General features: G+C 50.3%; 1 protein-coding gene across 2 annotated transcripts in view; it reads left to right on the top strand.

The window, feature by feature from the left end:
• The window catches only part of LOC140403364 (pancreatic secretory granule membrane major glycoprotein GP2-like), a 144,258-nt gene extending 119,144 nt beyond the window's left edge, over window positions 1–25,114 (top strand). For both annotated transcript variants that reach the window (XM_072491273.1, XM_072491272.1), the window contains exons 6-8: window positions 9,916–10,182; window positions 15,035–15,124; window positions 23,841–25,114. In XM_072491273.1, coding sequence (XP_072347374.1) covers window positions 9,916–10,182; window positions 15,035–15,093 — 326 coding nt within the window. In that variant the 3' untranslated portion in view covers window positions 15,094–15,124; window positions 23,841–25,114. The remainder of the gene's footprint in view (window positions 1–9,915; window positions 10,183–15,034; window positions 15,125–23,840) is intronic.
• Window positions 25,115–25,573: the final 459 nt, after the last annotated feature.

Below are 25,573 nucleotides of genomic sequence, written 5' to 3'. Positions count from 1 at the left end.
GCGGGATTCACTCCTGTCCCCGGCAATTCTCCGACTCGGCGGGGGCTCGGAGAATCCCGTCCCCTGTATTTTCATAAAGCTTTTGATGAACTCACCAACAGGAGGTTGGTCACAAACTATAGCAATGGGATAGGAGACAAGATACTGACACAGGCTCAGGACTGGTTAACAGGCAGAAAACAGAGAGCGGGAATAAAGGGCCCATTCTGACAGTGACAGCCTCTGACGAGTGGGGCCCACAAGGATCAGTACTCAGGGCCCCAGCTGTTCACAATATAGATCAATGTCACCTTTCCAAGATTGTGGAAGGCACAACGTGAGTGGGAATGTGAGTTGTGAGGAAGATGCAAAACTGTTTCAAGGGGATTTGGGCAGATTTGGTGAGTTGGCAAGAACATGGGAGATGGAATATATCGTAGAAAATGTGAGGCGACCATTTTGTGGGAGGAACAGGTGTGTGGGTTATTTCTCAAATGGTGAGAGATTAGAAAGTGTAGCTGGACAAAGGGACCTGGGAGTCCTCGTCAATAAGGCACTGAGAGCTAGCGTGCATTTACAGGGAGCAATTAGGAAGGTAAAGGAATGTTAGACATTATGACCAGAGAATTTGAGTGCAGGAGTCGCAAAGTCTTGCTCCAAATTTCTGGAACTCTGGTTTGACCACACCTGGAGCAGTGTGTGTAGTTTTGGTTCCCTTACCTGAGGAAGGATTTTATTCCCAGAGCTGGAGTTTACCGAAGGTTCACCAGACTTGTTCCCGGGATGTCGGGACTGTCCCTTATGAAGAGAGATTGAGGAAACTGGACATGAATTCGTGACAGTTTTGAAGAATGAGAGAAGGTATCTATAGGTATGTCAGGAATAAGCGAATGACTAGGGTAAGAGTAGGACCAGTCAAGGACAGGGATGGGAAATTGTGTGTGGAGTCTGAAGAGATAGGCGAGATACTAAATGAATATTTTTCGTCAGTATTCATTCAGGAAAAAGATAATGTTGTGGAGGAGAATGCTAAGACCCAGGCTATTAGAATAGATGGCATTGAGGTACGTAGGGAAGAGGTGTTGGCAATTCTGGACAGGCTGAAAATAGATAAGTCCCCGGGGCCTGATGGGATTTATCCGAGGATTCTCTGGGAGGCCAGGGAAGAGATTGCTGGATCTTTGGCTTTGATTTTTATGTCATCATTGGCTACAGGAATAGTGCCAGAGGACTGGAGGACAGCAAATGTGGTCCCTTTATTCAAAAAGGGGAGTAGAGACAACCCCGGCAACTATAGACAGGTGAGCCTCACGTCTGTAGTGGGTAAAGACTTGGAGGGGATTATAAGAGACAAGATTTATAATCATCTAGATAGGAATAATATGATCAGGGATAGTCAGCATGGCTTTGTGAAGGGTAGGTCATGCCTCACAAACCTGATTGAGTTCTTTGAGAAGGTGACTGAACAGGTAGATGAGGGTAGAGCAGTTGATGTGGTGTATATGGATTTCAGCAAAGCGTTTGATAAGGTTCCCCACGGTAGGCTATTGCAGAAAATACGGAGGCTGGGGATTGAGGGTGATTTAGAGAAGTGGATCAGAAATTGGCTAGCTGAAAGAAGACAGAGGGTGGTGGTTGATGGGAAATGTTCAGAATGGAGTACAGTCACAAGTGGAGTACCACAAGGATCTGTTCTGGGGCCGTTGCTGTTTGTCATTTTTATCAATGACCTAGAGGAAGGCGCAGAAGGGTGGGTGAGTAAATTTGCAGACGATACTAAAGTCGGTGGTGTTGTCGATAGTGTGGAAGGATGTAGCAGGTTACAGAGGGATATAGATAAGCTGCAGAGCTGGGCTGAGAGGTGGCAAATGGAGTTTAATGTAGAGAAGTGTGAGGTGATTCACTTTGGAAGGAATAACAGGAATGCGGAATATTTGGTTAATGGTAAAGTTCTTGAAAGTGTGGATGAGCAGAGGGATCTAGGTGTCCATGTACATAGATCCCTGAAAGTTGCCACCCAGGTTGATAGGGTTGTGAAGAAGGCCTATGGAGTGTTGGCCTTTATTGGTAGAGGGATTGAGTTCCGGAGTCGGGAGGTCATGTTGCAGCTGTACAGAACTCTGGTACGGCCGCATTTGGAGTATTGCGTGCAGTTCTGGTCACCGCATTATAGGAAGGACGTGGAGGCTTTGAAGCGGGTGCAGAGGAGATTTACCAGGATGTTTCCTGGTATGGAGGGAAAATCTTATGAGGAAAGGCTGATGGACTTGAGGTTGTTTTCGTTGGAGAGAAGAAGGTTAAGAGGAGACTTAATAGAGGCATACAAAATGATCAGGGGGTTGGATAGGGTGGACAGTGAGAGCCTTCTCCCGCGGATGGAAATGGCTGGCACGAGGGGACATAACTTTAAACTGAGGGGTAATAGATATAGGACAGAGGTCAGAGGTAGGTTCTTTACGCAAAGAGTAGTGAGGCCGTGGAATGCCCTACCTGCTACAGTAGTGAACTCGCCAACATTGAGGACATTTAAAAGTTTATTGGATAAACATATGGATGATAATGGCATAGTGTAGGTTAGATGGCTTTTGTTTCGGTGCAACATCGTGGGCCGAAGGGCCTGTACTGCGCTGTATTGTTCTATGTTCTATGTTCTAAGAAAGCCTTAGATTACAAGACCATATAGATGAGCTGGTCAAAGAAACCTGGAAAATAGGAGCAGGAGGAGGCCATTCGGCCCCTCGAGCTGCTCTGCCCGTCATTATGATGGTGGCTGATCACCCAACTCAATAGCCTAATCCCGCTTCCCCCCCATGTCCTTTGATCCCCTTCGGCATCAGAGCGATATCGAGCTGCTTCTTGAAAACATCAATGTTTTGGCCTCAACTACTTCCTGTGGTAACGGATTCCACAGGCCGACCACTCTCCGGGCGAAGGTATTTCTCCTCATCTCTGTCCAAAATGGTCGATGCCGCAGGACCAGGATGTGCTGAGGGTTTTGGCCAAGGATGGTATCATGACCAGTATCGGCTTGGAGGGCTGAAGGGCCTGTTCCTGTGCTATGTTGTTCTTTGTATCCTCAGACTGTGACCCCTGGTTCACCCCCACCATCGGGAACATCCTTCCTGCATCTACCCTGTCCAGTCCTGGTTGAATTTTATCGGTTTCTATGAGGTCTCCCCTCATTCTTCTGCACTCCAGCGAAGACAATCCTAACCGACTCAATCCTCCTCATACGCCCATCCTGCTAGGCCAGGGGACAGTCTGGTTAGATGGGCAGAACAGCGGCAAATGGAATTTAACCCTGAAAAGTGCGAGGTGATGCCTATTGGGAGGACTAAGCTGGGAAGGGAACATACAATGAATGGGAAGACCTCAGGAAGTACAGAGGGATCTGGGTGTGCAGGTCTATAAGTCCCTGAAGGCAGCAGGATGGTACAAGGTGGTTTACAAGGTCTATGGGATACCTGCCGTTATTAACCCAGGCACTGAATACAAGAGCGGGGAGGTTATGCTGGGACTGTATAAAACGCTGGTTAGGTCACAGCTAGAGGATTGTGTACAGTTCTGGTCACCACACTATAGCAGTGAGTGCATTAGAGAGGGTGCAGGGGAGACTGACCAGGATGTTGCCCAGGCTGCAATGTTTCAGCTATCGAGAGAGACTGGAGCGGCTGGGAATGTTTCCTCTGGAGCAGAGAGGGCTGAGGAGGGAGCTGAGCGATTTGGACAGAATTATGAGGGACAGGGACAGGGTGGATAGGGAGGTACTTTTCCCCTTAGTTGAGGGGTAACCAGGGGGCAGCGATTTAAGGTAAGGGGCCGGAGATTTAGAGGGGATTTGAGGGAAAACCTTTTCATCCAGGTGGGAATTTGACTGAGCTCTCACTGCAATCTAAACCAGACTGAAATGGAGAGACAGGGTCGATGCGGCGGAGCTCGTTCCCCTGGTCGGCAAATTCTGAACCACGGGGCAAAAACCCCTGTGGTGTTGGGTGTTCTAACACACAGAAGAGCCAACACAGTTGCATATGGTACAACGCTTGTTTATTTAAACTCACTATTTACAACTTGGTCTTTGCACTCTGCACGTGGGGGGCTCCCTGCTTGTGGTGTTTCAACAGCTCTTTCATGCTTCCTTCTCCCCAGACCTACTGACCTCCAGGTGTCGTGCTCGTGCTTTTTATGTGGTTGGTGTTCTTGTCTGTGATTGGTTGTGGTGTTGTGTACTCTGATTTGCCTGTTAGTGTGTCCATCATGATGTGTGTGTTTGAATATCATGACATCCCCCCTTTTTACAAAGATATGTGCCTACGTGGTAATAAATATGATCGTGACGTGAGTGCATCTAAGAGTGTGTGTGTGTCGTGTGCAGCATGTGTCTATGACGGAACTATGTACATGGGGCGATGTCGAGTGCGTCACATGAATCCAGTTGTACCATAACATAACAGAAATGCGAACGAGAGAAGAAGAAAAAAAATTTTGAACAGTTGTCCAGTCAGACGACATTTGGAACGATAAACAACAACAGGTTATCATGTAAAATTGTCCAACTTATTAAACATATGAACTGTATTATAAGTCCATTCTAATGGGTTTGCGACGAATTCGGGTTGACCGCCTTAAGGGTGGATCAAGAACCACCGGCTGCTGTGCAGGCATGGCCATGGGTGGCGATGGAAAGGGCGTGATGTGCGGCAGCTCCACAAAGTCATCCTCGGAAGCCTGTTGAGGATCTGGCGTGTTGTGTGGCTGTGAACGTGGAAGTCGGCGAAGGGCGCGCCGATTGCGGCGACGCACGGAACCATCCGGCATGCGAACCAGGAACGAGCGGGGAGCCACTTGTCGGAGGACTTCGGCCGGTGCTGACCAGCCACCATACGGTTGATGGACGCGTACTTTGTCTCCGGAGGACAGGGGGGGCAGGTCCGTCGCTCGTGTGTCGTACCGACCTTTCTGGCGATCACGCTGCAGTTGCATGTCCCGAAGAACCGCCTCATGGTCTGTTGTCGGTGCCAGGACGGAAGGTACCGTCGTCCTGAGGGAGCGACCCATTAGTAGCTGCGCTGGCGAGAGGCCCGTGGATAACGGGGCCGATCGATAGGCCAGCAAGGCAAGGTTAAAGTCCGATCCGGCATCAGCCGCCTTGCACAGGAGCCGCTTTGCGATGTGGACACCCTTTTCAGCCTTCCCGTTCGATTGTGGATGCAGAGGGCTGGATGTCACATGAGTGAAACCATATGCTGCGGCAAAGGACGACCATTCACGGCTGGCAAAACAAGGTCCATTGTCTGACATGACAGTCCTTGGAATGCCATGGCGAGCAAACGTTTCCTTGCAGGCCCCAATGACTGCGGACGACGTCAGATCATGGAGAGGCATGACTTCCGGGTAGTTTGAGAAGTAGTCTATAATAACAATGTAATCTCTGCCGAGCGCGTGAAATAGGTCAACACCCACCTTCGCCCAGGGGGACGTCACCATCTCGTGTGGTAGAAGTGTTTCCGGAGGTTGCGCCGGCTGAAACCTCTGACAGGTTGTGCAGTTGAGCACCATGTTGGCTATGTCTTCATTAATACCCGGCCAATATACCGCCGCCCGGGCCCTTCGTCTGCATTTTTCGACACCCAAGTGGCCTTCGTGTAGTTGACGAAGAATCATCTGGCGCACACTGTGTGGAATGACGATCCTATGCGATTTCATAAGGACCCCGTCTATATTGGTGAGATCATCTCGCACATTATAAAACTGGGGGCACTGCCCTTTTAGCCACCCTTCCGTCATGTGGCGCATCACTCGCTGCAGCAGAGGGTCAGTCGCCGTCTCTGCGCGTATGTGGGCCAGACAAGGATCATCAGCTGGCATATTTGCTGCTGTCAGAGTCACGTGTGCCTCAATTTGACGCACGAACCCCTCCGCATCTGGTGGTGTGCTCACTGCTCGGGAAAGAGTGTCCGCCACTATGAGTTCCTTCCCCGGAGTGTAGATCAGTTCAAAATCGTACCTCCTGAGTTTGAGTAAGATGCGCTGGAGGCGAGGAGTCATGTCGTTCAGGTCTTTGTTAATGATGTTGACCAGGGGGCGGTGGTCAGTTTCGACCGTGAATCGTGGCAGGCCATACACATAGTCGTGGAACTTGTCCAGTCCAGTTAACAAGCCCAGGCATTCTTTTTCGATTTGCGCGTAGCGCTGTTCGGTAGGGGTCATGGCTCGTGAGGCATACGCAACCGGGGCCCATGATGACGTGCTGTCTTTTTGCAGGAGTACCGCTCCAATACCAGATTGGCTGGCGTCTGTTGAGATCTTTGTCGGGCGAGTCGCGTCAAAGAAGGCCAGCACTGGTGCCGTGACCAGTTTGTGCTTGAGCTCCTCCCATTCCTGCTGATGCGACTGGTGCCAGTTGAATTCCGTCGATTTTTTTACGAGATGGCGCATGTTTGTTGTATGAGAAGCCAGGTTGGGAATGAACTTCCCAAGGAAGTTGACCATGCCCAGGAATCTTAAGACAGCCTTCTTGTCAGCCGGTCGTGGCATGGCTGTGATGGCGCTAACCTTGTCTGCATCGGGACGGACCCCGGACCTTGAGATGTGGTCCCCGAGGAATTTCAGCTCCGTCTGGCCGAAAGCACACTTCGCACGGTTGAGACGCAGGCCATTTTGCCGTATGCGGGTGAAGACACGTCGAAGACGATGCATGTGTTCCTGCGGAGTGGTGGACCAAATGATGATATCGTCCACATATACACGTACCCCTTCGATGCCTTCCATCATCTGCTCCATAATGCGGTGGAATACTTCAGATGCCGAAATGATGCCGAATGGCATCCGGTTGTAGCAGAATCTGCCAAAAGGGGTGTTGAATGTGCATAGTCTTCGGCTGGCCGGGTCCAGTTGGATCTGCCAGAATCCTTTGGACGCATCCAATTTAGTGAATATGTTGGCTCGCGCCATCTCGCTGGTGAGGTCTTCTCGTTTCGGGATGGGATAGTGTTCCCGCATGATGTTGTTGTTCAGATCTTTTGGATCTATACATATACGGAGCTCGCCAGAGGGCTTCTTTACACAGACCATGGAGCTGACCCATGGCGTGGGCTCCGTGACCTTGGATAGGACCCCTTGGTCCTGAAGAATCTGCAGTTGTGCCTTGAGGCGGTCTTTGAGAGGCGCAGGAACCCTGCGAGGTGCGTGAACGACAGGAATGGCGTCCGGTCTGAGTCGAATCTTGTACGTGTGTGGCAATGTCCCCATGCCTTCAAAAACCTCCTGGTTGTGAGCGAGGAGGGAATGGAGATTCGCGTGGAACTCAGCATCCGGGAAGTCGGATATCTCATCTGGAGAGAGAGACATGATGCGCTGTACCAGGTGAAGGACCTTACACGCTTGTGCGCCCAGTAACGAGTCCTTTGATGAGCCCACAACTTCGAAGGGGAGTGTGGCCGTGTACCTCTTGTGAGTCACCTGTAGCTGGCAAGATCCTACGGACGGGATAACGTTCCCGTTATAGTCAACCATCTTAAGCCGGGATGGTGTGATGAGTGGTTTGACCTTCATGGCCTGGACTGCAGAGTAAGCAATCAGGTTGGCGGATGCGCCGGTGTCCAGACGGAAGGCGACGCGCGATCGGTTGACCGTCAGGGTGGCACACCACTCATCGTCTGGATTGATGGCATTGACCTTGTTGACATCAATGACGGCAACTCTGAAGTCATCCTGGTCATCTGCATCACTTAACTGGAAGTCTTGATGCGTGGGCTGGACGGTCCTGACTCGTGTGCGAGGTTGTCGAGGATGCGCCGGATCCATGGGTTGAGCCGCACGACAGCGGGCTGCGTAGTGGCCTATCATGGCACATCTGTTGCACTGTTGGTATTTTGCAGGACATTGCCCTTTTAAGTGTAGACCTCCACACTTGCTGCACGTCATGACGTCACGGCGTTCGTTGCGCCACTGCGCATGCGCAGTGCGATCTTGCGGTGGGCGCGCCTGCGCAGTGCGTCCCTCGTTGTGGCCGTTATTCTTGGCGCGCACCTGCGCGGGAGACCGCGAAAAGCGCGGGAAGCGGCCGCTGTCGTCCGGGCCGTGGGGCGGGAAGAAATCGACGGCCTGGATGCGTTCAACGTCGTGGGCGGCCTGGCTTGCCGATTCGACGGCTGGGGACCCCCTCCGTGCCAACTCGGACGCCTGAAATCGGGCAAAACGGCAGGTAGCATTTTCATGGAGGACACAGGCTTCCACAGCAGACGCTAAGGTGAGGCTCTTTATTTTAAGAAGCTGCTGGCGTAGGCCACTGGAGGCAACGCCAAAAACAATCTGGTCCCTGATCATGGACTCTGTGGTGGTGCCGTAACCGCAGGACTGCGCCAGAATCCGGAGGTGCGTCAAAAAGGGTTGAAAAAGCTCCTCCTTACCTTGCAGGCGTTGCTGAAAGATGTATCTTTCGAAAGTTTCGTTTACTTCAGTTTGAAAGTGCTGGTCCAGTTTGAGGATGACCGTGTCATATTTGGCCTGGTTTTCGCCTTCCTCGAACACCAGTGAATTAAAGACATCATTTGGGTGGGGGCCTGCGTAGAAGAGGAGCATTGCAATCTTCGAATCATCCGAGACATTCTGTTTTTCGGTGGCACGGATGTACAGGTCAAATCGCTGCCTGTAGAGCTTCCAGTTGGTGCCTAGGTTCCCCGTGACTTGCATCGGCTGCGGTTTGCCGGTGTGGTCCATGTCCAGAATGGCAGGTTGGTAGGCAGGTATCGATCCACTCCTGTACCATGTGGTGTTGGGTGTTCTAACACACAGAAGAGCCAACACAGTTGCATATGGTACAACGCTTGTTTATTTAAACTCACTATTTACAACTTGGTCTTTGCACTCTGCACGTGGGGGGCTCCCTGCTTGTGGTGTTTCAACAGCTCTTTCATGCTTCCTTCTCCCCAGACCTACTGACCTCCAGGTGTCGTGCTCGTGCTTTTTATGTGGTTGGTGTTCTTGTCTGTGATTGGTTGTGGTGTTGTGTACTCTGATTTGCCTGTTAGTGTGTCCATCATGATGTGTGTGTTTGAATATCATGACAACCCCAAATAAGGAGAAGCCAATTAGGGCCGAGGGGGAGAGAGGTTTTAAAAATGATAAAACCCCAGGGTTGTGACTGTTTGGAATTCTCGATCCCAGAGGCCTGTGGAAGCTGAGTCACTGAGGATATTTCAGAAACATGGAGAGAGGGACTCGGATGAAGGGGCTGAATGTCTGCTCACTAACTTTGCTGACGACACAATGATAGGAAGGACAGTAAATTGTGAAGAGAACGTAAGGAGGGTGTAAAGGGACATCGAGAGGGTAAATGTGGGGAAAATGGATATAACTTGGGAAAGTGGGAAAGTGTCCAGTTTGGCAGGAAGAATAAAAGGGAAGCTGATTTTGGAAACGGTGCGAGATTGCAGAGCTCTGAGGTACAGAGGGATCTGGGGGTCCCAGTGCATGGATCACAAAAGAGGCCCTGGGGGTCGGGTTTGGGGAATACCATGTTGGGGGGCTTACTGAGGGGTCAGGAGGATGTGGACTGTCACGTGTGGGGACCTGGGTAGGGGTCACATTTAAATGATAGCGGAGGCTGTTTTACCTCCTCTCTCTCATTTGCTGAATTCTAGTTCGGGTTTGAAGTGGAGTTTGGTGTTTGTGGAGAAGAATATAAAATACTCAGCATGTCTGGCAGTGTCTGTGGACAGGAACAGAGCTAACCTTGTCGGCTTCTGGCCCTCGGATGACAACAGTTCCTCAATCTGCAAGGCTCTCTGTTCCTCACTCCACAGATGCTCCCAGATGTACTGAGTCTTTCCAGAAGCTTCTGCAATGACTTCAGATTCCCGGCACTTTCTTTATTTTGCTTTGATGTTGGGATTTTGTCCTCACTCATTCTCCCACCTTTGTGTCTCTTATTTCCAGTTAAAGCTGTCATACCAACTCTGCCACCCATGCCAGAGACCACTGTGCCAACCACACCAGAGAGCACTGTGCCAACCACGCCAGAGACCACTGTGCCAACCACGCCAGAGACCACTGTGCCACCCATGCCAGAGACCACTGTGCCACCCATGCCAGAGAGCACTGTGCCAACCACGCCAGAGAGCACTGTGTCACCCATGCCAGAGACCACTCTGCCTCAAATTGCATCTTCAATGATTGTCCCAAATCCAACATCACCAGCGCCAGGTATCAGCATCCGGAGGGGTTTTAAACTCAAACTTCACCCGGAAAACTCCCGGAGCAATCATCAAATCTCCAACTGAGAGAGTGGCTTTTATTACTCTGCAGGGAGTGAGTGAGGGAATGGGATGGAGTGAGTGAGGGAGGGGAGTGGGATGGAGTGAGTGAGTGAGGGGAGTGGGATGGAGTGAGTGAGTGAGGGGAGTGGGATGGAGTGAGGGGAGTGGGATGGAATGAGTGAAGGAGGGGGACTGGGCTGGAGTGAGTGAGTGAGGGGAGTGGGATGGAGTGAGTGAGGGGAGTGGGATGGAGTGAGTGAGTGAGGGAATGGGATGGAGTGAGTGAAGGAGGGGGACTGGGATGGAATGAGTGAGGGAGGGCAGTGGGATGGAGTGAGTGAGGGAGGGGAGTGGGATGGAGTGAGTGAGGGGAGTGGGGTGGAGTGAGTGAGGGAATGGGATGGAGTGAGTGAGGGAATAGGATGGAGTGAGTGAGGGAGGGGAGTGGGATGGAGTGAGTGAGGGAGTGGGATGGAGTGAGTGAGGGGAGTGGGATGGAGTGAGTGAGTGAGGGGAGTGGGATGGAGTGAGTGAGTGAGGGGAGTGGGATAGTGTGAGTGAGGGGGGTGGGATGGAGTGAGTGAGGGGAGTGTGGTGGAGTGAGTGAGGAAATGGGATGGAGTGAGTGAGGGAGGGGAGTGGGATGGAGTGAGTGAAGGAGGCGGACTGGGATGGAGTGAGTGAGTGAGGGGAGTGGGATGGAGTGAGTGAGTGAGGGAATGGGATGGAGTGAGTGAGGGAATGGGATGGAGTGAGTGAGGGAGGGGAGTGGGATGGAGTGAGTGAGTGAGGGGAGTGGGATGGAGTGAGTGAGGGGAGTGGGATGGAGTGAGTGAGGGGAGTGGGATGGAGTGAGTGAGGGAATGGGATGGAGTGAGTGAGGGAGGGGAGTGGGATGGAGTGAGTGAGGGGAGTGGGATGGAGTGAGTGAGGGGAGTGTGGTGGAGTGAGTGAGGGAATGGGATGGAGTGAGTGAGGGAGGGGAGTGGGAAGGAGTGAGTGAGGGGAGTGTGGTGGAGTGAGTGAGGGAATGGGATGGAGTGAGTGAGGGAGGGGAGTGGGATGGAGTGAGTGAGGGGAGTGTGGTGGAGTGAGTGAGGGAATGGGATGGAGTGAGTGAGGGGAGTGGGAAGGAGTGAGTGAGTGAGGGGAGTGGGATGGAGTGAGTGAGGGGAGTGGGATGGAGTGAGTGAGGGGAGTGGGAAGGAGTGAGTGAGTGAGGGGAGTGGGATGGAGTGAGTGAGGGGAGTGGGATGGAGTGAGTGAGGGGAGTGTGGTGGAGTGAGTGAGGGAATGGGATGGAGTGAGTGAGGGGAGTGGGATGGAGTGAGTGAGGGAATGGGATGGAGTGAGTGAGTGAGGGGAGTGGGATGGAGTGAGTGAGGGGAGTGTGGTGGAGTGAGTGAGGAAATGGGATGGAGTGAGTGAGGGAGGGGAGTGGGATGGAGTGAGTGAGGGGAGTGGGATGGAGTGAGTGAGGGGAGTGTGGTGGAGTGAGTGAGGGAATGGGATGGAGTGAGTGAGGGGAGTGGGATGGAGTGAGTGAGGGAATGGGATGGAGTGAGTGAATGAGGGGAGTGGGATGGAGTGAGTGAGGGGAGTGTGGTGGAGTGAGTGAGGAAATGGGATGGAGTGAGTGAGGGAGGGGAGTGGGATGGAGTGAGTGAGGGGAGTGGGATGGAGTGAGTGAGTGAGGGAATGGGATGGAGTGAGTGAGGGAGGGGGACTGGGATGGAGTGAGTGAGGGGAGTGGGATGGAGTGAGTGAGTGAGGGAATGGGATGGAGTGAGTGAAGGAGGGGGACTGGGATGGAGTGAGTGAGTGAGGGGAGTGGGATGGAGTGAGTGAGGGAATGGGATGGAGTGAGTGAGGGGAGTGGGAAGGAGTGAGTGAGTGAGGGGAGTGGGATGGAGTGAGTGAGTGAGGGGAGTGGGATGGAGTGAGTGAGGGGAGTGGGATGGAGTGAGTGAGGGGAGTGTGGTGGAGTGAGTGAGGGGAGTGAGGTGGAGTGAGTGAGGGAATGGGATGGAGTGAGTGAGGGGAGTGGGATGGAGTGAGTGAGGGGAGTGTGGTGGAGTGAGTGAGGGAATGGGATGGAGTGAGTGAGGGAGGGGGAGTGGGATGGAATATCTCTCACTCTCACACACACATTCTCTCTATCTTGCTGTATGTCTCTCGCACATTCTCTCTATCTTGCTGTGTCTCTCTCTCACACATTCTCTCTATCTTGCTGTATCTCTCTCTCACACACATTCTCTCTATCTTGCTGTATTTCTCTCTCTCTCACATTCTCTCTATCTTGCTGTATCTCTCTCTCTCACACATTCTCTCTATCTTGCAGCATCTCTCTCTCTCTCTCACACATTCTCTCTATCTTGCTGTCTCTCTCTCTCTCACACATTCTCTCTATCTTGCTGTATCTCTCTCACACATTCTCTCTATCTTGCTGCATCTCTCTCTCTCTCTCACACATTCTCTCTATCTTGCTGTATCTCTCTCTCACACATTCTCTCTATCTTGCTGTATCCCTCTCTCTCACACATTCTCTCTATCTTGCTGTATTTCTCTCTCACACACACATTCTCTCTATCTTGCTGTATCTCTCTCTCTCTCTCACACATTCTCTCTATCTTGCTGTATCTCTCTCTCTCACACATTCTCTCTATCTTGCTGTATCTCTCTCTCTCTCACACACATTCTCTCTATCTTGCTGTATCTCTCTCTCTCTCACATATTCTCTCTATCTTGCTGTATCTCTCTCTCTCACACATTCTCTCTATCTTGCTGTCTCTCTCTCTCTCACACATTCTCACTATCTTGCTGTATTTCTCTCTTTCACACATTCTCTCTATCTTGCTGTATCTCTCTCTCTCTCACACATTCTCTCCACCTTGCTGTATCTCTCTCTCACACATTCTCTCTATCTTGCTGTATCTCTCTCTCACACACATTCTCTCTATCTTGCTGTATCTCTCTCTCACACACATTCTCTCCATCTTGCTGTATATCTCTCTCTCTCACACACATTCTCTCTATCTTGCTGTATCCCTCTCTCACGCATTCTCTCTATCTTGCTGTCGCTCTCTCTCACACATTCTCTCTATCTTGCTGTATCTCTCTCTCTCACACATTCTCTCTATCTTGCTGTATCTCTCTCTCTCGCACATTCTCTCTATCTTGCTGTATCTCTCTCTCACACATTCTCTCTATCTTGCTGTATTTCTCTCACACACATTCTCTCTATCTTGCTGTATCTCTCTCTCTCACACACATTCTCTCTATCTTGCTGTATCCCTCTCTCACGCATTCTCTCTATCTTGCTGTCGCTCTCTCTCACACATTCTCTCTATCTTGCTGTATCTCTCTCTCTCACACATTCTCTCTATCTTGCTGTATCTCTCTCTCTCACACATTCTCTCTATCTTGCTGAATCTCTCTCTCTCACACATTCTCTCTATCTTGCTGTATCTCTCTCTCTCTCACACATTCTCTCTATCTTGATGCATCTCTCTCTCTCTCTCACACATTCTCTCTATCTTGCTGTATTTCTCTCTCTCACTCACATTCTCTCTATCTTGCTGTATTTCTCTCTCTCTCTCTCTCACACACATTCTCTCTATCTTGCTGTATCTCTCACACACATTCTCTCTATCTTGCTGTATTTCTCTCTCTTTCTCTCTCTCACACATTCTCTCTATCTTGCTGTATCTCTCACACACATTCTCTCTATCTTGCTGTATCTCTCTCTCTCTCTCTCACACATCCTCTCTATCTTGCTGTATCTCTCTCTCTCTCTCACACATTCTCTCTATCTTGCTGTATCTCTCTCACACATTCTCTCTATCTTGCTGTCTCTCTCTCTCTCACATTCTCTCTATCTTGCTGTATCTCTCTCTCACACATTCTCTCGATCTTGCTGTATCTCTCTCTCACACATTCTCTCTATCTTGCTGTATCTCTCTCTCACACATTCTCTCTATCTTGCTGCATCTCTCTCTCTCTCTCACACATTCTCTCTATCTTGCTGTATTTCTCTCTCTCACTCACATTCTCTCTATCTTGCTGTATTTCTCTCTCTCTCTCACACACATTCTCTCTATCTTGCTATATTTCTCTCTCTTTCTCTCTCACACACATTCTCTCTATCTTGCTGTATCTCGCACACACATTCTCTCTGTCTTGCTGTATCTCTCTCTCTCTCACACATTCTCTCTATCTTGCTGTATCTCTCTCACACATTCCCTCTATCTTGCTGCATCTCTCTCTCTCCTGTGACAGGGAGGAGGGCGAGAGCAACAGCAATTGAAGGAGGAACAAAGAGTGACAGGCGAGGTACAGATTTTGGATTGACGAGGATTATCGGGAAGACAGGAAAGTGGTGTTAGATCCACAATGACCAGCCCTGATTAGGCAGAGCCGTCCTGATGGACTCGATGATCTCGCTCATATTCCTGATGTTTTTATTAGTTTGGACAGGAGTTGGGAGGATGTGACACAGAGAGTAGAAAGTAGAAACTATATCGAGATAGAGAGAGTGTGAACCAGATATGGAGTGAAATGAAAAAATGAAATGAAAATCGCTTATTGTGACAAGTAGGCTTCAAATGAAGTTACTGTGAAAAGCCCCTAGTCGCCACATCCCGGCGCCTGCTCCGGGAGGCTGGTACGGGAGAGGAAAGAGGCAATGGTAACATTGAGGGGGAAACATGAAATAGAGGGAAGAATGGCCAGGCCCCAGTGCCTCCTGGGAGCTGGGCTCAGTGAGTTTAACCTTCTAAAGCTGTGATTGTTGTCTTTAGGAATGGGTGGCAAACAGTTTCAACTGGTGATCATATTGCTCATTGCTGGGCAACTTTGATCCTGACTCGATGCAGAAAATCATTCTGGAGGTGAGAAACTGTTTCGAGATTAAATATTGACACCAACACCTGCCTCTCACTGTCTGGATTCAGAGATCAGGAGCCGTCACCTCACATACAGCAGCTCCACCCCCCCTCTGGCCACCCTCCTATCACCCAGACAACCCTCCTGTCCCACGGAACAGGTTCGATGGGCTGAATGGCCTCCTCCTGTTCCTGTCTTGGTGTCTGAGCCTCGACAGTGTCGCTGAAGCAGGGGCTTTGTCACAGTCCAGTCCCATTGGGCCGATCTCCTCACACAAGGGGCAGACTCACATTGCACTGCTGTCCCCGAGATCACCTCTCTCTGTATCTTTCCCTCTCTCTCTCTCTCTGTCTCTGTATCTTTCCCTCGCTCTCTCCCTCTGTCTCTATCTTTCCTCGCTCTCTCTCTGTCTCTGTACCTTTCCCTCGCTCTCTCCCTCTGTCTCTGTGTCTTTCCCTCCCTCTCTCTCTGTCTCTGTATCTTTCCCTCGCTCTCTCTCTCTCTGTCTCTGTATCTTTCCCTCCCTCTCTCTCTGTCTCTGTATCTTTCCCTTGCTCTCTCTCTGTCTCTGTATCTTTCCCTCGCTCTCTCTCTGTCTCTGTATCTTTCCCTCGCTCTCTCTCCGTCTCTGTATCTTTCCCTCTCCCTCTCCCTCTTTCTCTGTCTCTTTCCCTCGTTCTCTCTCTCTGTATCTTTCCCTCGCTCTCTCTCTCTGTCTCTGTATCTTTCCCTCTCCCTCTCCCTCTTTCTCTGTCTCCTTCCCTTGTTCTCTCTCTCTGTATCTTTCTCTGGCTCTCTCTCTCTCTGTCTCTGTATCTTTCCCTCGCTCTCTCTGTCTCTGTATCTTTCCCTCCCCCTCTCTCTCTGTATCATTCCCTCACTCTCTGTTTCTGTATCTATCCCTCACTCTCTCTCTCTCTGTATCTTTCCCTCGCTCTCTCTTTGTATCTTTCCCTCGCTCTCTCTCTCTCTGTATCTTTCCCTCGCTCTCTCTCTGTCTCTGATCTTTCCCTCGCTCTCTCTCTCTGTCACTGCATCTTTCCCTCATTCTCTCTCTCTGCCTCTGTATCTTTCCCGCCCTCTCTCTCTCTGTCTCAGCATCTTTCCCTCTCCCTCTCTCTCTCTGTCTCTGTATCTTTCCCTCGCTCTCTCTCTCTCTCTCTCTGTATCTTTCCCTCGTTCCCTCTCTCTCTCTGCATCTTTCCCCATCCCTCTCTCTCTGGTCTCTTTAGCTTTCCCTCGTTCTCTCTCTCTGCCTCTGTATCTTTCCCTCCCTCTCTCTCTGTATCTTTCCCTCGCTCTCTCTCTGCCTCTGTATCTTTCTCTCGCTCTCTCTCTCTCTGTATCTTTCCCTCACTCTCTCTCTGCCTCTGTATCTTTCCCTTTCCCTCTCTCTCTGTCTCTGTATCTTTCCCTCGCTCTCTCTCTCCCTCTGTCCCTGTATCTTTCCCTCGCTCTCTCTCTCTCCCTCTGCCCCTGTATCTTTCCCTCACTCTCTCTCCCTATCCCTGTATCTTTCCCTCACTCTCTCTCTCTGCCTCTGTGTCTTTCCCTCTCCCTCTCTCTCTCTCTCTCCCTCTGTCCCTGTATCTTTCCCTCGCTCTCTCTCTGTCTCCCTCTGTCCATCTCTGTTGCTGCCTCAACCTGTCTGTCCTCTGTCTCCCTCTCAATCTCTCGCTCTTTCTCACACTCTCGCTCCCTCTAACCTTCAATGTTTCTCTCTCTCTCTCTCTCACGCTTTGTCTCCATCTGCCCCTCTTTTACTTTCTGTTCTGTATCAGAGTAACACCATTGGCTGGTGTAATAGAACCTCAGAAATCCATCGAATCCCAATGTTGCAGAAGGAGGCCATTCAGCCCATCGAGTCTGCGCCGACCCTCTGAAAGAGCACCCTGCCGAGGTCCCCGTCCCCGTTACCCCCATAACACCCCCTAACCGGCAAACCTTTGGACAGTGGGAGGAAACCGGAGCACCCGGAGGAAACCCACGCAGACACGGGGAGAAAGTGTAAACTCCGCTCAGTCACCCGAGGTCGGAATTGGACCCGGGACCCTGGCGCTGTGAGGCAGCCGTGTTAACCACTCAGCCACCGAGCCGCCCGCGTGTTATTGTCACGTGTTCCGCAATGACATAATCGGAGCGTTTCACGGGCTTTTGTGGAGTTCATCATTGTGCCCTGTTTGAGCTGCATTTTGTAAATAAACCCCGTCCTCAATGTGATACCAACTCGACGTGTGTCGCCTCTGAGCCCTTCTCTTTGGAGCTACAAGAAAAAATAAAACCCCTTTTCTCTCTCTCTCGCCTCTGCCCCATTCTCTCTCTCTTTCTCTCTGCCTCCTGTCTGCCCCACTCTCTCTTTCTTTCTGTCTCGTGCCTGTCCCACTCTCTCATCCCTCTCTCTCTCGCCTCTGCCCCACTCTCTCCATTTCTGTCCCACTCTCTCTTTCTGCCTCGTGTAGGTCCCACTCAATTCCTGTTTCTTTCTATCCCACTCCCTCTCTTTCTATCCCACACTCTATCTCTTTCTATCCCACTCTCTCTCTTTCTACTCCACTCTCTCTCTCTTTCTATCCCACTCCCTCTCTTTCTATTCCACTCTCTCTCTCTTTCTATCCCACTCTCTCTCTCTCTATTTCTATCCCACTCTCTATTTCTATCTAACTCTCTCTCTCTTTCTATCCCACTCTCTCGCTATTTCTATCCCACTCTCTCTGTTTCTATCCAACTCTCTCTCTCTCTTTCTATCCCACACTCTCTCTTTCTATCCCACTCTCTCTTTCTATCCCACTCTCTCTCTTTCTTTCTATCCCACTCTCTCTCTCTTTCTATCCCACTCTCTCTCTCTATCTATTTCCATCCCACTCTCTCTCTATTTCTATCCCACTCTCTCTCTCTCTATTTCTATCCCACTCTCTCTCTATTTCTATCCCACTCTCTCTCTCTCTTTCTAGCCCACTCTCTCTCTCTTCCTATCCCACTCTCTCTCTCTCTCTGCCTCATCCTGTCTCCCTCTTTCTCTGTTCCTCTCACACCCTCTTCCACTCTGTCTCTCACTAAGTTCATTTCTCCCTCTTATCTCTCCATTACACATATTGGCAGCAAATTCCCGCGTTCCTCACACCCTGAGCCGTTCCAGCCAGTGATTGGCAGTGAAGGTGACTTTTTGTCCCCAAACTCTACCCCCCTCGCCCCATCACTGCAACATTAACCATTTCTCCCCCCCGCTCACTGCAATATTAACCATCCCACCCTCACTGCAATATTAACCATGTCTCCCCCCCCTCACTGCAATATTAACCATTTCTCCCCCCCTCACTGCAATATTAACCATTTCTCCCCCCCCCTCACTGCAATATTAACCATGTCTCCCCCCTCACTGCAATATTAGCCATGCCCCCCCTCACTGCAATATTAACCATGTCTCCCCCCCCCTCACTGCAATATTAACCATGTCTCCCCCCCTCACTTCAATATTAACCATGTCTCCCCCCCCGCTGCAATATTAACCATTTCTCCCCCCCTCACTGCAATATTAACCATGTCTCCCCCCTTCACTGCGATATTAACCATGTCTCCCCCCCTCACTGCAATATTAACCATGTCCCCCCCTCACTGCAATATTAACCATTTTCCCCCCCTCACTGCAATATTAACCATGCCCCCCCTCACTGCAATATTAACCATTTCTCCCCCCCACTCACTGCAATATTAACCATGTCCCCCCCTCACTGCAATATTAACCATTTCTCCCCCCCTCACTGCAATATTAACCATTTCTCCCCCCTTCACTGCAATATTAACCATGTCTCCCCCCTCACTGCAATATTAACCATGTCTCCCCCCTCACTGCAATATTAACCATTTCTCCCCCCCCTCACTGCAATATTAACCATTTCTCCCCCCCTCACTGCAATATTAACCATGTCCCCCCCCTCACTGCAATATTAACCATGCCCCCCCCCTCACTGTAATATTAACCATGTCCCCCCCCACACTGCAATATTAACCATGTCCCCCCCTCACTGCAATATTAACCATGTCTCCCCCCTCACTGCAATATTAACCATTTCTCCCCCCCTCACTGCAATATTAACCATGTCTCCCCCCCTCACTGCAATATTAACCATTTCTCCCCCCCTCACTGCAATATTAACTATGTCTCCCCCCTCACTGCAATATTAACCATGTCCCCCCCTTACTGCAATATTAAGCATGTCTCCCCCCCTCACTGCAATATTAACCATGTCTTCCCCCCCTCACTGCAATATTAACCATGTCTCCCCCCCCACTGCAATATTAACCATGTCTCCCCCCTCACTGCAATATTAACCATTTCTCCCCCCCCCTCACTGCAATATTAACCATTTCTCCCCCCCTCACTGCAATATTAACCATTTCCCCCCCTCACTGCAATATTAACCATGTCCCCCCCCCTCACTGCAATATTAACCATTTCCCCCCCCTCACTGCAATATTAACCATGTCCCCCCCCCTCACTGCAATATTAACCATTTCCCCCCCCTCACTGCAATATTAACCATGTCTCCCCCCCTCACTGCAATATTAACCATTTCTCCCCCCCCTCACTGCAATATTAACCATTTCCCCCCCCTCACTGCAATATTAACCATGTCCCCCCCCTCACTGCAATATTAACCATTTCCCCCCCTCACTGCAATATTAACCATGTCTCCCCCCCTCATTGCAATATTAACCATGCCCCCCCCTCACTGCAATATTAACCATGTCTCCCCCCTCACTGCAATATTAACCATTTCTCCCCCCTCACTGCAATATGAACCATGTCTCCCCCCCTCACTGCAATATTAACCATGTCTCTCCCCCCCTCACTGCAATATTAACCATGTCTCCCCCCTCACTGCAATATTAACCATGTCTCCCCCCCCTCACTGCAATATTAACCATGTCTCCCCCCTCACTACAATATTAACCATTTCTCCCCCCCCCTCACTGCAATATTAACCATGTCTCCCCCCCTCACTGCAATATTAACCATTTCTCCCCCCCTCACTGCAATATTAACCATTTCTCCCCCCCTCACTGCAATATTAACCATGTCTCCCCCTCTCACTGCAATATTAACCATTTCTCCCCCCCCACTGCAATATTAACCATGTCTCCCCCCCTCACTGCAATATTAACCATTTCTCCCCCCTCACTGCAATATTAACCATGTCTCCCCCCCTCACTGCAATATTAACCATGTCTCCCCCACCCTCACTGCAATATTAACCATTTCTCCCCCCCCTCACTGCAATATTAACCATGTCTCCCCCCTCACTGCAATATTAACCATTTCCCCCCCCTCACTGCAATATTAACCATGTCTCCCCCCTCACTGCAATATTAACCATGTCTCCCCCCCTCACTGCAATATTAACCATGTCTCCCCCCCTCACTGCAATATTAACCATTTCTCCCCCCTCACTGCAATATTAACCATGTCTCCCCCCCTCACTGCAATATTAACCATGTCTCCCCCACCCTCACTGCAATATTAACCATTTCTCCCCCCCCACTGCAATATTAACCATGTCTCCCCCCTCACTGCAATATTAACCATGTCTCCCCCACCCTCACTGCAATATTAACCATGCCCCCCCCTCACTGCAATATTAACCATGTCTCCCCCCCCACTGCAATATTAACCATGTCTCCCCCCCACTGCAATATTAACCATGTCTCCCCCCCTCACTGCAATATTAATCATTTCTCCCCCCCTCACTGCAATATTAATCATTTCTCCCCCCCTCCCCTCACTGCAATATTAACCATGTCCCCTCCCCTCACTGCAATATTAACCATGCCCCCCCCGTCACTGCAATATTAAACATGTCTCCCCCCCCTCACTGCAATATTAACCATGTCTCCCCCCTCACTGCAATATTAACCATGTCTCCCCCCCCACTGCAATATTAACCATGTCTCCCCCCCCTCACTGCAATATTAATCATTTCTCCCCCCCTCCCCTCACTGCAATATTAACCATGTCCCCTCCCCTCACTGCAATATTAACCATATCTCCCCCCTCACTGCAATATTAACCATGTCTCCCCCCCCACTGCAATATTAACCATGTCTCCCCCCCCCTCACTGCAATATTCATCATTTCTCCCCCCCTCACTGCAATATTAATCATTTCTCCCCCCCTCCCCTCACTGCAATATTAACCATGTCCCCCCCCGTCACTGCAATATTAACCATGTCTCCCCCCCTCACTGCAATATTAACCATGTCTCCCCCCTCACTGCAATATTAACCATGTCTCCCCCTCACTGCAATATTAACCATTTCTCCCCCCCCTCACTGCAATATTAACCATGTCTCCCCACTCACTGCAATATTAACCATGTCTCCACCCCTCACTGCAATATTAACCATGTCTCCCCCCTCACTGCAATATTAACCATGTCTCCCCCCCCTCACTGCAATATTAACCATGTCTCCCCCCCTCACTGCAATATTAACCATGTCTCCCCCCTCACTGCAATATTAACCATTTCTCCCCCCCCTCACTGCAATATTAACCATGTCTCCCCCCTCTCACTGCAATATTAACCATTTCTCCCCCCCCTCACTGCAATATTAACCATTTCTCCCCCCCCTCACTGCAATATTAACCATGTCTCCCCCCTCACTGCAATATTAACCATGTCTCCCCCCTCTCACTGCAATATTAACCATTTCTCTCCCACCCTCATTGCAATATTAACCATTTCCCCCCCTCACAGCAATATTAACCATGTCTCCCCCCCCTCACTGCAATATTAACAATTTCTCCCTTCCCTCACTGCAATATTAACCATGTCTCCCCCCCCTCACTTCAATATTAACCATGTCCCCCCCCCCTCGCTGCAATATTAACCGTTTCTCCCCCCGTCACTGCAATATTAACCATGTCCCCCCCCCCCTCACTGCAATATTAACCATGTCTCCCCCCCTCTCTGCAATATTAACCATGTCTCCCCCCCTCACTGCAATATTAACCATGTCTCCTCCCCTCACTGCAATATTAACCATGTCTCCCCCCCTCACTGCAATATTAACCATTTCCCCCCCTCACTGCAATATTAACCATTTCTCCCCCCCTCACTGCAATATTAACCATTTCTCCCCCCCCTCACTGCAATATTAACCATTTCTCCCCCCTCACTGCAATATTAACCATGTCTCCCCCCCCTCACTGCAATATTAACCATTTCTCCCCCCCTCACTGCAATATTAACCATTTCTCCCCCCCTCACTGCAATATTAACCATTTCTCCCCCCCTCACTGCAATATTAACCATTTCCCCCCCTCACTGCAATATTAACCATGTCTCCCCCCCTCACTGCAATATTAACCATGTCTCCCCCCCCTCACTGCAATATTAACCATGTCTCCCCCCTCACTGCAATATTAACCATGTCTCCCCCACCTCACTGCAATATTAACCATGTCTCCCCCCCCTCACTGCAATATTAACCATTTCTCCCCCCCCTCACTGCAATATTAACCATTTCTCCCCCCCCCCACTGCAATATTAACCATGTCTCCCCCCCCCTCACTGCAATATTAACCATGTCTCCCCCCCTCACTGCAATATTAACCATTTCTCCCCCCCCCTCACTGCAATATTAACCATTTCTCCCCCCCCCTCACTGCAATATTAACCATGTCTCCCCCCCCCTCACTGCAATATTAACCATGTCTCCCCCCCCTCACTGCAATATTAACCATGTCTCCCCCCCCTCACTGCGATAGTAACCATGTCTCCCCCCCCCCTCACTGCAATATTAACCATGTCTCCCCCCCCCTCACTGCAATATTAACCATGTCTCCCCCCCTCACTGCAATATTAACCATTTCTCCCCCCCCCCTCACTGCAATATTAACCATTTCTCCCCCCCCTCACTGCAATATTAACCATGTCTCCCCCCCCCCTCACTGCAATATTAACCATGTCTCCCCCCCCCCTCACTGCAATATTAACCATGTCTCCCCCCCCCTCACTGCAATATTAACCATGTCTCCCCCCCCCCCTCACTGCAATATTAACCATGTCTCCCCCCTCACTGCAATATTAACCATGTCTCCCCCACCTCACTGCAATATTAACCATGTCTCCCCCCCCTCACTGCAATATTAACCATTTCTCCCCCCCCCCTCACTGCAATATTAACCATTTCTCCCCCCCCCACTGCAATATTAACCATGTCTCCCCCCCCCCTCACTGCAATATTAACCATGTCTCCCCCCCTCACTGCAATATTAACCATTTCTCCCCCCCCCCTCACTGCAATATTAACCATTTCTCCCCCCCCCTCACTGCAATATTAACCATGTCTCCCCCCCCCTCACTGCAATATTAACCATGTCTCCCCCCCCCTCACTGCAATATTAACCATGTCTCCCCCCCCTCACTGCGATAGTAACCATGTCTCCCCCCCCCCCTCACTGCAATATTAACCATGTCTCCCCCCCCCTCACTGCAATATTAACCATGTCTCCCCCCCTCACTGCAATATTAACCATTTCTCCCCCCCCCCCCTCACTGCAATATTAACCATTTCTCCCCCCCCTCACTGCAATATTAACCATGTCTCCCCCCCCCCTCACTGCAATATTAACCATGTCTCCCCCCCCCCCCTCACTGCAATATTAACCATGTCTCCCCCCCCTTACTGCAATATTAACCATGTCTCCTGTCTGTGATGTAGCTGCAGCTGTCGTTCAGGGAACGATTCCCGGACCTGAAGCTTCATTTGAGTCTGGGAGAAAGTTAGCTCTGGGCTGTGGCTGCTCCAGAAGATTGACGGTGATGGATCGTACCAGTGAGCACCTGGTCACCTGTGTGTTTACAGCTTCGCTCAGTAATAGCCCTGCCTTACAGCGTGACGCAGCGAGCAAAGGGTTAATCGCTCGCTGTGTGTTAATCTTACATTGCGATTGATTCTTCTTCATATTAGGGAATGTGGGAGCTTTTAGTTTTGGCTTTGTGGAATAGGGAAGTATAACCTCCATTTGGAAGTCCTGACCACTGGGCTGTGGGACAGAGACTGACCCCAAATGACCATTTTTAACCTTCTGCTTAACGAGAGGATTTTATAAAGATCTGTGTCCAGTTGCTGAATTCCTAGATTTGTCAGCACCGGGAATGGGTGTCCAGACAACAGTGAATCCCAGCACAATCTCTGGGTAGAGATCATCCATTCCCTCAGGGTTCCTCGACAATGGTGTTGTTGGGACAGAATAAAATCCAGCATTCTTGTTTCCTTCACAGAAACACATTCTGTTGAGCAAAGTGAAATATTTGATAACTGATCCCAGGAGCTCAATGAAACAAGGGAGGGAATCAGCTTTTCCGATATGTGGTGGGTCCAATCAGATGCTCCTTATCTGGAGGAGCGATATTCCTGATGGAGCAGAGAGCAATGTGTTCCCACCTTCACTCGTGTCAACCAATAGACCCGGTGAAAATGTCCTGTTGGTCACAACTCTGCAGCGTGAAGCTGGCAAAACGCTGGTGTGAGCGAGACATGGTCAGGACTAATATCAGGGAAACTCCTGCAGACACTGAACTCTCAGCTAGTCAGGCAGCGGCTGTGGAGAAACCCCAGATCATGTTTCAGCTCAATGCTTTGGCTCCTGACCCTGAAAGAGTAACTGGGATTCTCTCCACAGTTACTGCCTGACCGGCTCTGCATTTACAGCTCGCTGGGTTTTCTCTTGTTTCTGTCACACAATCAGGTCTGTGAGCTTCCCATTAATGGACTTTCACAGCCACAAACCTGGGGTCAAAAAGGTCTCGAATGAAGCAGTCGACTGTCCTGAGGATCTGGATTGTGGAGAGTTTGTTTCACTGAATATTCAGCTGGGAAGTGTAACATGTCGGAGTTCCTCACCATCACATGTGGGCTGATCGGTTCAGCGGGTGTTTCAATGTTATTGCATGAAGTGTGTGCTCAATAAATCTGTAACTGCTTGACCACAATGTGTGAAAGGTGTTTCTTTTGGAGAAATGTGCAGATGATCTGATTCAGAGTGAAAACCATCCTGGTCCAGATTGAAACTCATTCTGACGCTGAGACTGATGTTTGGCTTGTTTCTCTGAGTGGGATCTTTCTGTTCCTCTGGCCTCCACCCGCTTCACCTTCCTCTCTCTGCTTCACTCTGACCACGTCCACAGTCCCTGGCTCCTTCACGTGCAAGAAGTGTGTCCAGTTGCAGCTCCTGTTAGGCCGCTTGACGGCTCTGGAGCTGCGGATGGACTCACTTTGGACCATCCGTGATGCTGAGGACGTCGTGGATAGCACGTTTAGCGAGTTGGTCACACCGCAGGTGAAAGGTACTGAGGGAGATAGTAAATGGGTGACCAAAAGACAGAGCAAGAGTAGGAAGGCAGTGCAGGTGTCCTCTGCGGTCATCTCCCTGCAAAACAGATATACCGCTT

Source organism: Scyliorhinus torazame, chromosome 27 (assembly GCF_047496885.1).
Source record: "Scyliorhinus torazame isolate Kashiwa2021f chromosome 27, sScyTor2.1, whole genome shotgun sequence".
Classification (NCBI taxonomy): Eukaryota; Metazoa; Chordata; class Chondrichthyes; order Carcharhiniformes; family Scyliorhinidae; genus Scyliorhinus; species Scyliorhinus torazame.
The sequence above is the reverse complement of the archived record's forward strand: the minus strand, read 5'-3'. Positions and strand labels throughout refer to the sequence as shown.